The 11,698-nt window shown below is 47.2% G+C and overlaps 1 protein-coding gene across 1 annotated transcript; it reads right to left on the reverse strand.

Annotated features, from left to right (window-relative positions):
- Positions 1-7,266: 7,266 nt before the first annotated feature.
- LOC119352282 (bZIP transcription factor 27-like) lies at positions 7,267-8,526 on the reverse strand. The gene is made up of 2 exons (XM_037618969.1): positions 7,964-8,526; positions 7,267-7,876 (listed from the first exon to the last, which is right to left on the reverse strand). The coding sequence occupies exons 1-2, from the start codon at positions 8,429-8,431 to the stop codon at positions 7,754-7,756; spliced, it is 591 nt and encodes a 196-aa protein (XP_037474866.1). The 5' UTR covers positions 8,432-8,526; the 3' UTR covers positions 7,267-7,753.
- Positions 8,527-11,698: the final 3,172 nt, after the last annotated feature.

An 11,698-nucleotide genomic window follows, 5' to 3' on the forward strand; every position in this document is an offset into this window, starting at 1 on the left:
TGACGTGGAGGCATAAAACAAGGAGTAGTCCACCGTGTTGCACGGGTTTCCCATACCCACCCAAAGCTTGGTGGGCTCTTTCCATTCAAACCATAACCAGCGCAAGCGAAGAGCCCGAGCAAATTTCTCCGTGTTAAGTATGCCAAGGCCACCAAGATCCTTTGGCCGGCACACCGCATCCCAATTCACCTTGCATTTTGCACCAGTGGTCTTGTCCGTTCCCTCCCAGAGAAAGGCTCTTTCGAGCTTGTTTATGTTGTGTAGAGTGGACGTTGGCACAATGAGCGGCGTGATAGAGAAGACGAGCTGCGAAGACAACACCGACTTCACAAGGGCACACCGACCAATGGCAGTGATATTTTGGCCATCCCAAGTGGTCAACTTAGCGGCCGCTTTGTCCTCTAGGTACTGGTAGTCGACCTTTCTAAGCTTCCACACCGAGAGAGGAAGCCCCAAGTATTTCATTGGAAACGAAGCCCGTGACGCAGGAAGGGCCTGAAGGATGCATGTCAAGTTGAGTTGTCCGCACCGAATGGGAACCACTGAGCTCTTCTGGAAGTTTGTGACAAGGCCGGTGACATTGCCGAAAAGATGCAGAATGGTGGCTAGGTTGTCAATGTCTTTCTTGATTGGGGCCATAAAGACTGCTGCATCATGTGCGTATAGGGAAGTCCTAACAGCCACGCCACGCCCACGGATCTTGTGAAAGAGCCCTTCCTCATTATTGATCCTGTTATAAACAACATGAAGCCATGCGTGTGTCACAACTACTACAACCGTTCTAAAATATATACGTTTTGGTAGGCCAAACTAGCCTACCAAAACATCTTATATTTTGGAATGGATGTAGTATTTTTTAATGGTACGAGGATACCAAGATTTATCGAGTCTACCTAGTCAGTTCTTGTGATTGAAGAAAACATATGGTGATACTCCCTTGAAAGGAAGTTGTGTAAATTTTGTGTGAAGTCAAACAGTTCAAAGTTGGACCGCATTCAAAGAAAAAACCACAATACCAAATGAATATGAAGACAAAAAGTGAAATACACTCATATTATATCTATTTAATATTGTAGTCATTGATGCTTTTTTCCCTACAAACATGGTCAAACTGTGCATCATTTGACCTCCCCAAAAAATTAAAGGCCTTCTTTCTAAGACGGAAGGAGTATTGTAGCATTTTTTACATTCTACTACATGTACTCATCTATGCTGGTTTGTGTTTGACCAATTGGATAGGATACAAGCAAGATACGCGGAAGGGAATATCAACGGACGAATCGTTGAGAAAGGAGAAGATATTCTTCACGCACAAGCAGGAAAAGAGAAAGAAAAGAAAAGATGGATAGATAGAGTGATGGATGTGAAAGGGAGGAACAAGGCAGGCGTTGCGTGTCGACCATGCGTGCGGCTGGGACGGCACTCACTAATTACAGCAATGAAAAACAAGGTGGTTTATACTCCATTTGGGATTTTGGGTCCTTTTTGGTTTGGGGCATCACATCCGATGGCCCATGCCCCTAGCTGCATTTCCATGTCCTTCTCAGAAAAAAAAGAGAGCTAATTTCCATCTGTTTTTTTTAAAGACCCAGTTTGGCCGGCTTCATTGATTTAGGAGAAAGCAGCGGGAAATACATGAGGGGTCAAGTGACCATGGTTGAAAAAAGAGGAAAGAGAAAAACTAGAGCTCATAAGGAGCGAATCATGAAGGTGCTATCTCGCAGGATAGACCCCGAACGGGGGCTCTAGGCAGGCGGCGCCGGCAGCGCGCCACTGCTCGCAATCCAGTTCGATGGCGCGAGCGATGTCATTGAGGCATGGCAACTTTCCCCTGAAGACGCATTCCTTTATCTCCTTCCATAAGTTCCAGGCGGTCAGAATGAGCATCGATGTAAAGCCCTTTCGCGCACCCGCTGGCGTGCTGCGAATCATGTGCAGGCAGTGCTGCATTGTAGAGTGGAGCGATGACTTGGCAGTGACCATTTCCCCACAGCCAGCTCTAACGGAGAAGGTTGCCCAAGTTTGACGGGCGAACGGGCACTCCCAGAAGAGATGAACCGCCGATTCCAGGCTACGGAGACAGAGGCTGTAGAAGTATCCATTTGGCCAGCCTCGCCTTTGCAGCCGATCGTTGCACCAGATCCTGTTCCTGAGCATGAGCCATGTGAACATCTTGGCAGATCCTGGCGCCCAGCTTTTCCAGATCACCTTGTCATCACTCGTGCTCGGCCTGGACTGAAAGAGTATTCGGTAGGCCACCTTTGTCGAGTAGCGATCACCTCCGCCCGCAGTCCACTGAATCCGATCAGGAGCGAGACTGTCTAGGATCAGGCCTGCTTGTTGAATTTTCCTCCAGAGTTGCAGAAAGTCGACGACGATAAGCGATGTGTTGCCGTGATGGAGGTCTCTGATCCATTGGTCGTTGGCGAGCGCGGCGGCCACCGTGCGGTTCTTGCGCCTGGAGTGGCTATAGAGGCTCGGGAAGGCGGCAGCCAGAGTGGCCGCACCCAACCAAAGGCTCGTCCAGAAGCAGGCCTGCTGGCCGTTCCCAAGCAGGACGTGTGTGGATTTCTGGAATGTCGCGATGTCCATCTTGTCGCAGGGGAGGGGAAAGGCCGCCCATGGATGCTGTGGGTGCTGCCACGCCAGCCAGAGCCATCGCTGCCGCAGCGCAGCGGCGAAGAGCTGCAGGTCGAGGATCCCCAGCCCTCCCTTCTCCGTTGGCGAACATACAGAGCTCCACGCTACCTTGCACTTTCCACCTGTCAGCTCTTCTTCCTGCGCCCAGAGGAAACGCCGCCTCGCTTTGTCGATCTCCTTCAAGACCTTCTTTGGCGCCTTCAGCACAGAAAGGGCGTAGGTGGGCAGAGCGGACAGCACTGCGCGCACCAGAACGCGTCGGCCTGCCAGCGACATCAACTTCCCCTTCCATCCCGCGAGGCGCGATTTGATCCTGTCAATGAGGAACTGGAAGTGCACGATCCGCAAGCGCTTAGTGGAGATAGGCAGCCCCAGGTAGGTTGTGAAGGAAATATGCCCTAGAGGCAATAATAAAGTTATTATTTATTTCCTTATATCATGATAAATGTTTATTATTCATGCTAGAATTGTATTAACCGGAAACATAATACATGTGTGAATACATAGACAAACAGAGTGTCACTAGTATGCCTCTACTTGACTAGCTCGTTAATCAAAGATGGTTATGTTTCCTAACCATGAACAAAGTGTTGTTATTTGATTAACGAGGTCACATCATTAGTTGAATGATCTGATTGACATGACCCATTCCATTAGCTTAGCACTCGATCGTTTATTATGTTGCTATTGCTTTCTTCATGACTTATACATGTTCCTATGACTATGAGATTATGCAACTCCCGTTTGCCGGAGGAACACTTTGGGTGCTACCAAACGTCACAACATAATTGGGTGATTATAAAGGAGCATTACAGGTGTCTCCAAAGGTACATGTTGGGTTGACGTATTTCGAGATTAGGATTTGTCACTCCGATTGTCGGAGAGGTATCTCTGGGCCCTCTCGGTAATGCACAGGACATAAGCCTTGCAAGCATTACAACTAATATATTAGTTGTGAGATGATGTATTACGGAACGAGTAAAGAGACTTGCCGGTAACGAGATTGAACTAGGTATTGGATACCGACGATCGAATCTCGGGCAAGTAACATACCGATGACAAAGGGAACAACGTATGTTGTTATGCGGTCTGACCGATAAAGATCTTCATAGAATATGTAGGAGCCAATATGGGCATCCAGGTCCCGCTATTGGTTATTGACCGGAGATGTGTCTCAGTCATGTCTGCATTGTTCTCGAACCGTAGGGTCCGCACGCTTAACGTTACGATGACAGTTATTATGAGTTTATGCATTTTGATGTACCGAAGTTAGTTCGGAGTCCCGAATGTGATCACGGACATGACAAGGAGTCTCGAAATGGTCGAGACATAAAGATTGATATATTAGAAGCCTATGTTTGGATATCGGAAGTGTTCCGGGTGAAATCGAGATTTTACTGGAGTACCGGGAGGTTACCGGAACCCCCCGGGAGCTATATGGGCCTTAGTGGGCTTTAGTGGAAAGGAGAAAGGGGCAGCCCAAGGTGGGCCGCGCGCCTCCCCCCTCCCCTAGTCCTATTAGGACAAGGGGAGGTGGCCGGCCCCCCTCTCTCTCTTTCCCCCTCGGGGAATCCTATTCCAACTAGGATTGGGGGGGAGTCCTACTCCCGGTAGGAGTAGGACTCCTCCTGCGCCCTCCTCCTGGCCGGCTGCCCCCTCCCCCTTGGATCCTTTATATATTGGGGCAGGGGGGCACCTCTAGACACACAAGTTGATCCTTGAGATCGTTCCTTAGCCGTGTGCGGTGCCCCCTGCCACTATATTCCACCTCGATCATATTGTAGCGGTGCTTAGGCGAAGCCCTGCGACGGTAGAACATCAAGATCGTCACCACGCCGTCGTGCTGACGAAACTCCTCCCCGACGCTTTGCTGGATCGGAGCCCAGGGATCGTCATCAAGCTGTACGTGTGCTAAGAACTCGGAGGTGCCGGAGTAACGGTGCTTGGATCGGTCGGATCGAGAAGACGTACGACTACTTCCTCTATGTTGCGTCAATGCTTCCGCAGTCGGTCTGCGTGGGTACGTAGATAACACTCTCCCCTCTCGTTGCTATGCATCACCATGATCTTGCGTGTGCGTAGGAAATTTTTTGAAATTACTGCGTTCCCCAACAGGTTGTGAGGAAGCAAGAAATGGTGCCGCCGAAACCGTGCAACACATCCTCCAGGGCGTGGGCGTCGCAGTTCATCGGGATGGCCGAGGATTTGGCCTGGTTGAGCTTGAGGCCAGTGGCTTCTCCGAACGAGTGCAACATCTCCAGCAGGCAGTCCACCTCCTCCTTAATTGGATTTGCAAAGATTACTGCATCGTCAGCGTAAAGGCTGACCCTCATGCTTGCTCTCCGCCCTGGCAGCGGCGCGATCAAATTCTGTCTGGTGGCTGATTCGAGCAGGTGGTACAGGGGGTCGATTGCCAGGATGAACAGCAGCGGCGAAAGCGGGTCCCCCTGCCGCAGCCCACACGCGTGGAAGAAGCTTGGCCCCTGCATGCCATTAAGAAAGCATGAGGAGGACGCAGAAGCAAGCAGCAGGGAAATCCAGTTTCTCCAACGCTGCAAGAAGCCCATTTGCTGCAGAAGTTCGATCAAGTATGCCCAGGAGACGGAGTCGAAGGCTCGGGCGAAGTCCAATTTGAAAAGCAGAGCCTGTTTCTTCTCTCTGTGCAGCATTCTGACGCAACCTTGCACGAACTGAAAGCTGTCGTGGATGCACTTTCCTCTTTGAAAGGCCGTCTGAGCCGGCGAGATCACTCCCTCCAGGGCAGCCGAGTGTCTTGAGGCGAGCACCTTTGAGATCAGCTTCGCGACGAAATGGATAAGGCTGATGGGCCTGTAGTGGCCGATCTCCGAGGCGTCGATGCGCTTGGGCAGGAGGGCAATCAGAGCGGTGTTGATGTCGCTGAAATTTTTTCCGGCCATGTGATAGAACTTTTGAAAAACTACCATGATCTCGTCCTTGATGATATGCCAACAGGAGCGGAAGAATTGGCCGGTAAAGCCATCTGGGCCTGGCGCCTTCTCCGCCGGCGATGTGACGATCGCTGCCCATACCTCAGCCATAGTGAACGGGCCGTCCAGCTCTGTCGCGGTCACCACCGGGATGCGGAGCTGCTCCCAGTTCAGAGTGCAGTTGCGCCTCTCGCCCTGGCCTAAGGAGGCAGAGAAGTGGTTGAAGATAGCCTGCTCCTTCTCGTTGTGATCGACAAGAACTCTGTTGTTGACGTTGAGCGCATGAATGAAATTTTTCCATCTGCACGATCTCATCTTTGCGTGGAACAGCTTGGTGCTAGCATCCCCAGCTCGGAGCCAACTAATTCTTGAGGCCTGACGCTTTCTAGCTCTCTCTATAGCTGCCAGACCGAGCACCTTCAATTTCAAGTTTTTTCGTAGGTTGAATTCAGCGTCTGATAGTGATCTGCTCTCTTGTGCTTTGTCGAGCTGAAAGATCACCTCATTGACGATCTGCAACTGCTGCTTGCACTTGCCGAACGTGCTCCTGATCCAAATCTTCAGGTCGTCCGCCACTCTCGCCCTGCGCCTCTTGATCCTGACAAACGGACAGTCATGTGGAACGGCTTTCATCTCTGCTGGTATCAAATTAGGAGCACCAGAGTAGATCAGTTAGTTAATCCATGGATATGACCCAGCCGGTACGTTGTTAGATGGTCGTTTTCATCTATAGCAGTTTGGTGTCTATTCTCAACAGATTAATCAGTAATTAAATCCATGGATAGGATTTAAGTTTTAGTTTTTTGTGTGGACAGGACAGGCTATGTATGCCTGCTGCAGCCCGAGGTCGGGGTGGGCGTGGGGGTGGGGTTGGGTACCACGATCCATATAACCATCGACCCATCCCAAAATATTTTGTGTACTCCGCCTCATGTAGCTAGGTAGATAACTCCACGCATGTTTGTCCATAAAAATGCAAGCCAGGCACATTTATGTTGCATTTAGATACTGTCGTTGACGACATTATTAACAGTGAAAATGGGTGAGTATCGACAATATGTGTGCTGCATGCGTGGTGGCGCAGTGCAGTGGGGACATACTACTAGTCTACTAGTACTACATAGCCGTAGGTTCATCGGGAAGTGCATGGACGAAACCGGGTATGTATGAATCAACTTCAAAAACACACATTTCTAAATGCTAAAAAAAATCTGAAAAGTGACACAAGTATGTCTCCTTGTTCTATGTGCATGCATAAAGTTTCATGACAAAACAATTTTTTTTGTGGTATGTGCAAAAAGATAAAAAATTGCGTCGTGAAACGTTATTTCGAAACACTGAAATTTGTCTTTTTAGAGACAAAATATTATGATATCTTTTTCACAAAACTTTGTGCCACGCACACAGATTTGCAAACATGTATACTTGATATTTTCTTTTGATTTTTTTGACATTTTAAAACATGCTTAAAGTGATTTTTTTTAAAGGGTGCATATGCCTTATGCGTTCAGGACGTGCCCACTCTAGGTTCACCATCGGATTCCGCGTCCACGTCTTGCTGCTAGTACAGCAATCTTGGTTCCCCATCTTTTTTTTTTTGACAATCTTGGTTCCCCATCTCAAGATCTTGGTAGTACCTGGCACGAAACAAAACCGAATCAAGGCGCCCACGGTATGTCTAGCCTGAAGAGAATCCATTTTATCATAGATTCATCATTCATGCATGCATGTGTCATTCATGTACGTAGGAGTATATTTCTTGCCAGGCCAGGCCACTGCCCGCTCAAGTAGGCTTGTGATGGAAAAGCCGTTAATTTGCGCACGTACGTACTCCTAGCTCAATTGATCCATTCATCTCTGGCCTCAATATATATTAAGGAAAGAGACTCATTTATTAATCTATTATACTATACTACTCTAGTTAACTAGCTTCCCTTCCATCCATCGTCGAGCTACATCCTTGCTTAATTACTTTTGCAAGCAAGAAAGGCTATGATTCGATACATACATACATACATACATACATACATACATAGTGGTACTTTGTTAACAAGTAGTCCAGTGCTGAATAAGTCATCTCATCTAGCTAGCTAGCTAGCTTGGACAATCAATCCATTGTAAGTGCAATGAAGCTGCTGCTACAGTCGACGGCCGGTGATCATGATTCATGGTGGAGGGGCGGAGCGGCACCTCTGCTTCTGCCGCTGCTGCTTCTGCTGGAGCGTACTACTAGTGCTCCCGCTGCTGCAGTCTGGGACGGGTGCCTGCGCCGCCTTCGCCAAACGATCCTGCATGCCAACATACAAACGGAGTAACATTTTCAGGTAGCTAATAATTACGGAGTAAATGGCAAAGAGAGAAGTAGCCGTGTGTACGTTGATGAAGTCCTGCTCGCGCTGGATTAGCATCCTGTTCTCCCGGCGCAGCTGCGCCAGCTCCAGCTCCATCTCGTTGGTGCAGGCCTGTTTCCGCGCTCGCGACCGCGCCGCCGACTCCCGGTTCTTGATCATCCGGCGCTGCCGCCGGTCGCCGCCCGCCACTGGCTGCACAGCGGCTCTCTTGCTGTCGCCTCCGGACGCGGATAAGCCAAAGTGACAGCCGGCTGGGTCGTCGCCGGAGCTGGTGGCCGAGTTGGCAGCGCCGGTCCCCCCGGGGCAGGTGAACTCCAGGGTGAGCGCCGTGTGAGGCGGCGGCGTGCGGGGAGGCTGCGGAACGGCGCCGGCGAGGTAGTCCTGGGGGTGGGCGGCGCCGCGGTAGGGAGCGGCGGCCGGGGAGTGGAGGTGGTGAGACTGTAGCGCGGGCGGGGTGGTGCACAGCGACATATCCTTCCACAGCTCCTCCATCGATGATCTTATCCAAGCTACTTACAGTAGATCTTGCTTGAGTTGAGTGGATGGAATGGAAGCAAGTCAAATGTAGCTAGGCAGGCAATGCAAGCAGAGAGTTATTTGGTCCACATATAGATGGTGCTCTCTCTTTATAGCCACGCTACTAGCTATATTATTGGCATGCACGTGAAGTTTACGACCAAGAAAGGTGGACAAGACAAGTAAACATGGTTTGCAAGTTGGAGAGAGGATTTTCTACCTTGCATGTGATTTCCCGTGCATGCATCCATTGCATTTTTATTGCTGTGTGGGATCGCTGACATCATCTATAGTGTTTTCTCTCTCAATAACATACATGTACATGTTATTCTCTACCGACTAAGTTTCACTCATATTTGACGATTTTGACAAAACGCTCGCCTATCTCTCCCCTGAATCTTTGGTGCAAAACGAGGGGCGAGATAAAGGCTTTAGAGGCAAACAACGGCGGTAACATGGAACACATGAGTGTTGCTTGGAGGCAACAAGATTAATGATGGTCAGGAGGGCCACAATCATCCCAACATGGATTTGGTTCTAGGAGCGAAAATTATCACATGCAAAAGCGAGAGAAAGCTAATCAAAGTATGGCATCCGGGCAAGACTATAGGTACACCAGCCGTAGGCAGCAGACTGGAGGCGACAACAAAGTTAGACCTCCGCGAGACCTGAGAAGAAGTGAAAATGATGGCGAAAGCCCTTTCTGCTCCCGAGCTCAAATGAGCTCTCGGGATGACTAGTAAATTCCAACTATCAAAATAATTAAAAAACTGTTTTTTTGGCAAACTTGGACAAACGTTTTGTATGCTTGAAACTTTTCATCATGAAACGACATTCGTGCAAGTCATGGAAAAAACAAATCAGCACTCCAAAATGCTTTAAAAATAGCATTTTTGGAGCATCAATTTTGTTTTTTACCACGACTACCATGAATGTCCTCTCATGATAAATTTCAAAAGCGCACACAACATTTGTCAAAGTTTATCACACAAAAATCAGATTTTTTTTACTATTTTTTTTCTGTCATCAAAGAGCATTTGAGCTCGGAAGCAGATACTCCACGCCTGAATGAAGGCCGCTTTCAAAGGCCTTTGCACACCAGAAGAAATGGAACAAATACATGTACCATTTCAAATACTTGGGTATCCTGAATACATGTATAACTAAGTACATTTTAAATACTTAGCTATACAATCAATGTTGTTAGATTATGCAATAGTGATTGGAACTGGCCTGTAAAAGAATGGGAAGAAGATTAAGTGTGTGGAAAGGTAGAAATAGATCCTACGGAGGTAGATTAATTGTCATTACTTCTAGTTTAAGTAATGTTCCTCTTTATATGATATCTTTATTGGAATTACCTAAGGGGCCCAGTAAGAGAATGATTTTTTTATATGAGAAGGATGCTTTGGCAAGAAGACGATAATGTTTAAAAAATATCATTTGGTGAAATGGGAAGATGTTTATAGACCTAAAGAAATGGGAAGATCTTGACACCATGAACATTTTTCTTCTTTGAAAATGGATTTGGAAGTTAGAAAATAAGAAAGGGGTGTAGCAGGATTTAGTGAGAAGAAAATACTTAGATAAATGTACTCTAAGAGACCGTAAGAAAAGGAATGGTCTATCTATTTTTTGGTAGGGTTTAATGAAGGTTAAACCCATTTATCTGCAATTTAGCAGAAAGATAGTAGGGAATGAGGAGAGAACTTTGTTCTAGAGTGATGTGTGGCTGGGTGACAAACCTCTCAGTGTACAATTCCCTAGACTATATGTTCTTACTTTCAGCACTAACTTTACTATAGCTAAAGCTTTGTCTGATAACATGAGCCTAGCTATTTACATTTAGGAGTGTTATCTGAGGGGAAACTGCATACATGTGGTATGTGCTTAAAGATATTTGCAGTAGAGTAGTGTTAAATGACCGGGAGGATGGATGTAGCCTGGTTACTGACCAAGTCTGTAAAGTTCTCTGTAAGGTCTTTATAGTTAGTGTTAAAAACTGATCAAGTGATATGGAAACATAGGAAATTATGGTATGCCAAGATACCTTTGAAAGTGAAAGATTTTATGTCGATGGTATTTAGAAATAGCAGGCTGACTAGAGATAACGTGGCAAAAAGAAACTGGAATGGTAAGGACAAGAGCTATACCTTGTGTGATCACCCTGAAACAATGGAGCATTTATTTTCTGCCTGTGTGGTTACTAAATTCATTTGGGGGTTTATTAGGAGAGCCATGGGAATGCACGGTATACCCTACAAGATTGAAGATTTTAGCAATTGGGTTGAGAGTTTTTCCAAAATCAGTTAGACAGATTGTGGCAGTTGGGGTCGCGACAGTTTTCTAGTCTTTGTTGAAAGATAGAAATGTTGCTACTTTTTGTCATGTTTACCCGCATGACCCTAGTGTGATATTCTTTCAAGTTTCTTATTGGATGAAGGATGTCTTATTGGGCTGGACTACAAAAAAAGAAGGATAACCATTGCGACGAGCCATGGTGGCACTGCTTGTTGATGTTGCCAACGGTTTCTTCAACAAAAGAAGAGGTTGGGCACCGATGACAAAAAGACCGGGAATAGGATGATGCTGTAGGGCTTGATTTCTGTAGGGCTCGATTTCTGTAACGACGAGTTCAGATTAGGCAGTGAGACATACGTGCAAAACTTTGTGCACGGGATGGAACCCTGCGTGGTTACCTACTGTTGCATTTGACCTATTGTTTTTTAGATGCATATCCTTTCTTTTCCCTGGGTGCCATGGTAGGGTGCCTGGGATACTGAAGACATATGTTTTTTTAAAATAAGTTATCAATTTCTTTTCATCAATGAAATGAAATCGGGGGTATGCCCCTCAATTTGAGAAAAGAAAACATGTATCAGTCCAATGACAATCAAAGGCTTTTGGAATAGGCTAGCACGCCAGCGCCAAGGTTAAGCCAAGGTAGACCCCCACAACAAGACCCAAGGAGAAATGAGAGATGAAAGCATGCCCCATTGAATAACAACCAACCATCACAGTTATAGCAACCGGATCAAAATATTGAGGATTTTGGGCACCTTCAGAAGTCGAACGCCAGCCACAACATCTGAATTGAAGGAAATAGCATATGGTGCGTCGTCTGGTGGTGGTAAGCATGTGGATGTCGGTGAACCAAAAGCTTTGGAATATTCATCAATGCTAAAAAGGGACAAAAGATGGTGAAGGCCTGTGAAGAAAGTTAGGTTTTGTGGCGACGTCTAC

The sequence above is a fragment of the Triticum dicoccoides genome, chromosome 2A (assembly GCF_002162155.2).
Source record: "Triticum dicoccoides isolate Atlit2015 ecotype Zavitan chromosome 2A, WEW_v2.0, whole genome shotgun sequence".
NCBI classification, from domain to species: Eukaryota; Viridiplantae; Streptophyta; class Magnoliopsida; order Poales; family Poaceae; genus Triticum; species Triticum dicoccoides.

Excerpts from the sequence above, each read along its gene's own strand:
- LOC119352282 (XM_037618969.1), bottom strand. The coding sequence starts at position 8,431 with ATGGAGGAGCTGTGGAAGGATATGTCGCTGTGCACCACCCCGCCCGCG. Across the intron at positions 7,877-7,963 it reads GCGAGCAGGACTTCATCAAC|GATCGTTTGGCGAAGGCGGC; the intron begins GTACACACGGCT and ends GTTGGCATGCAG.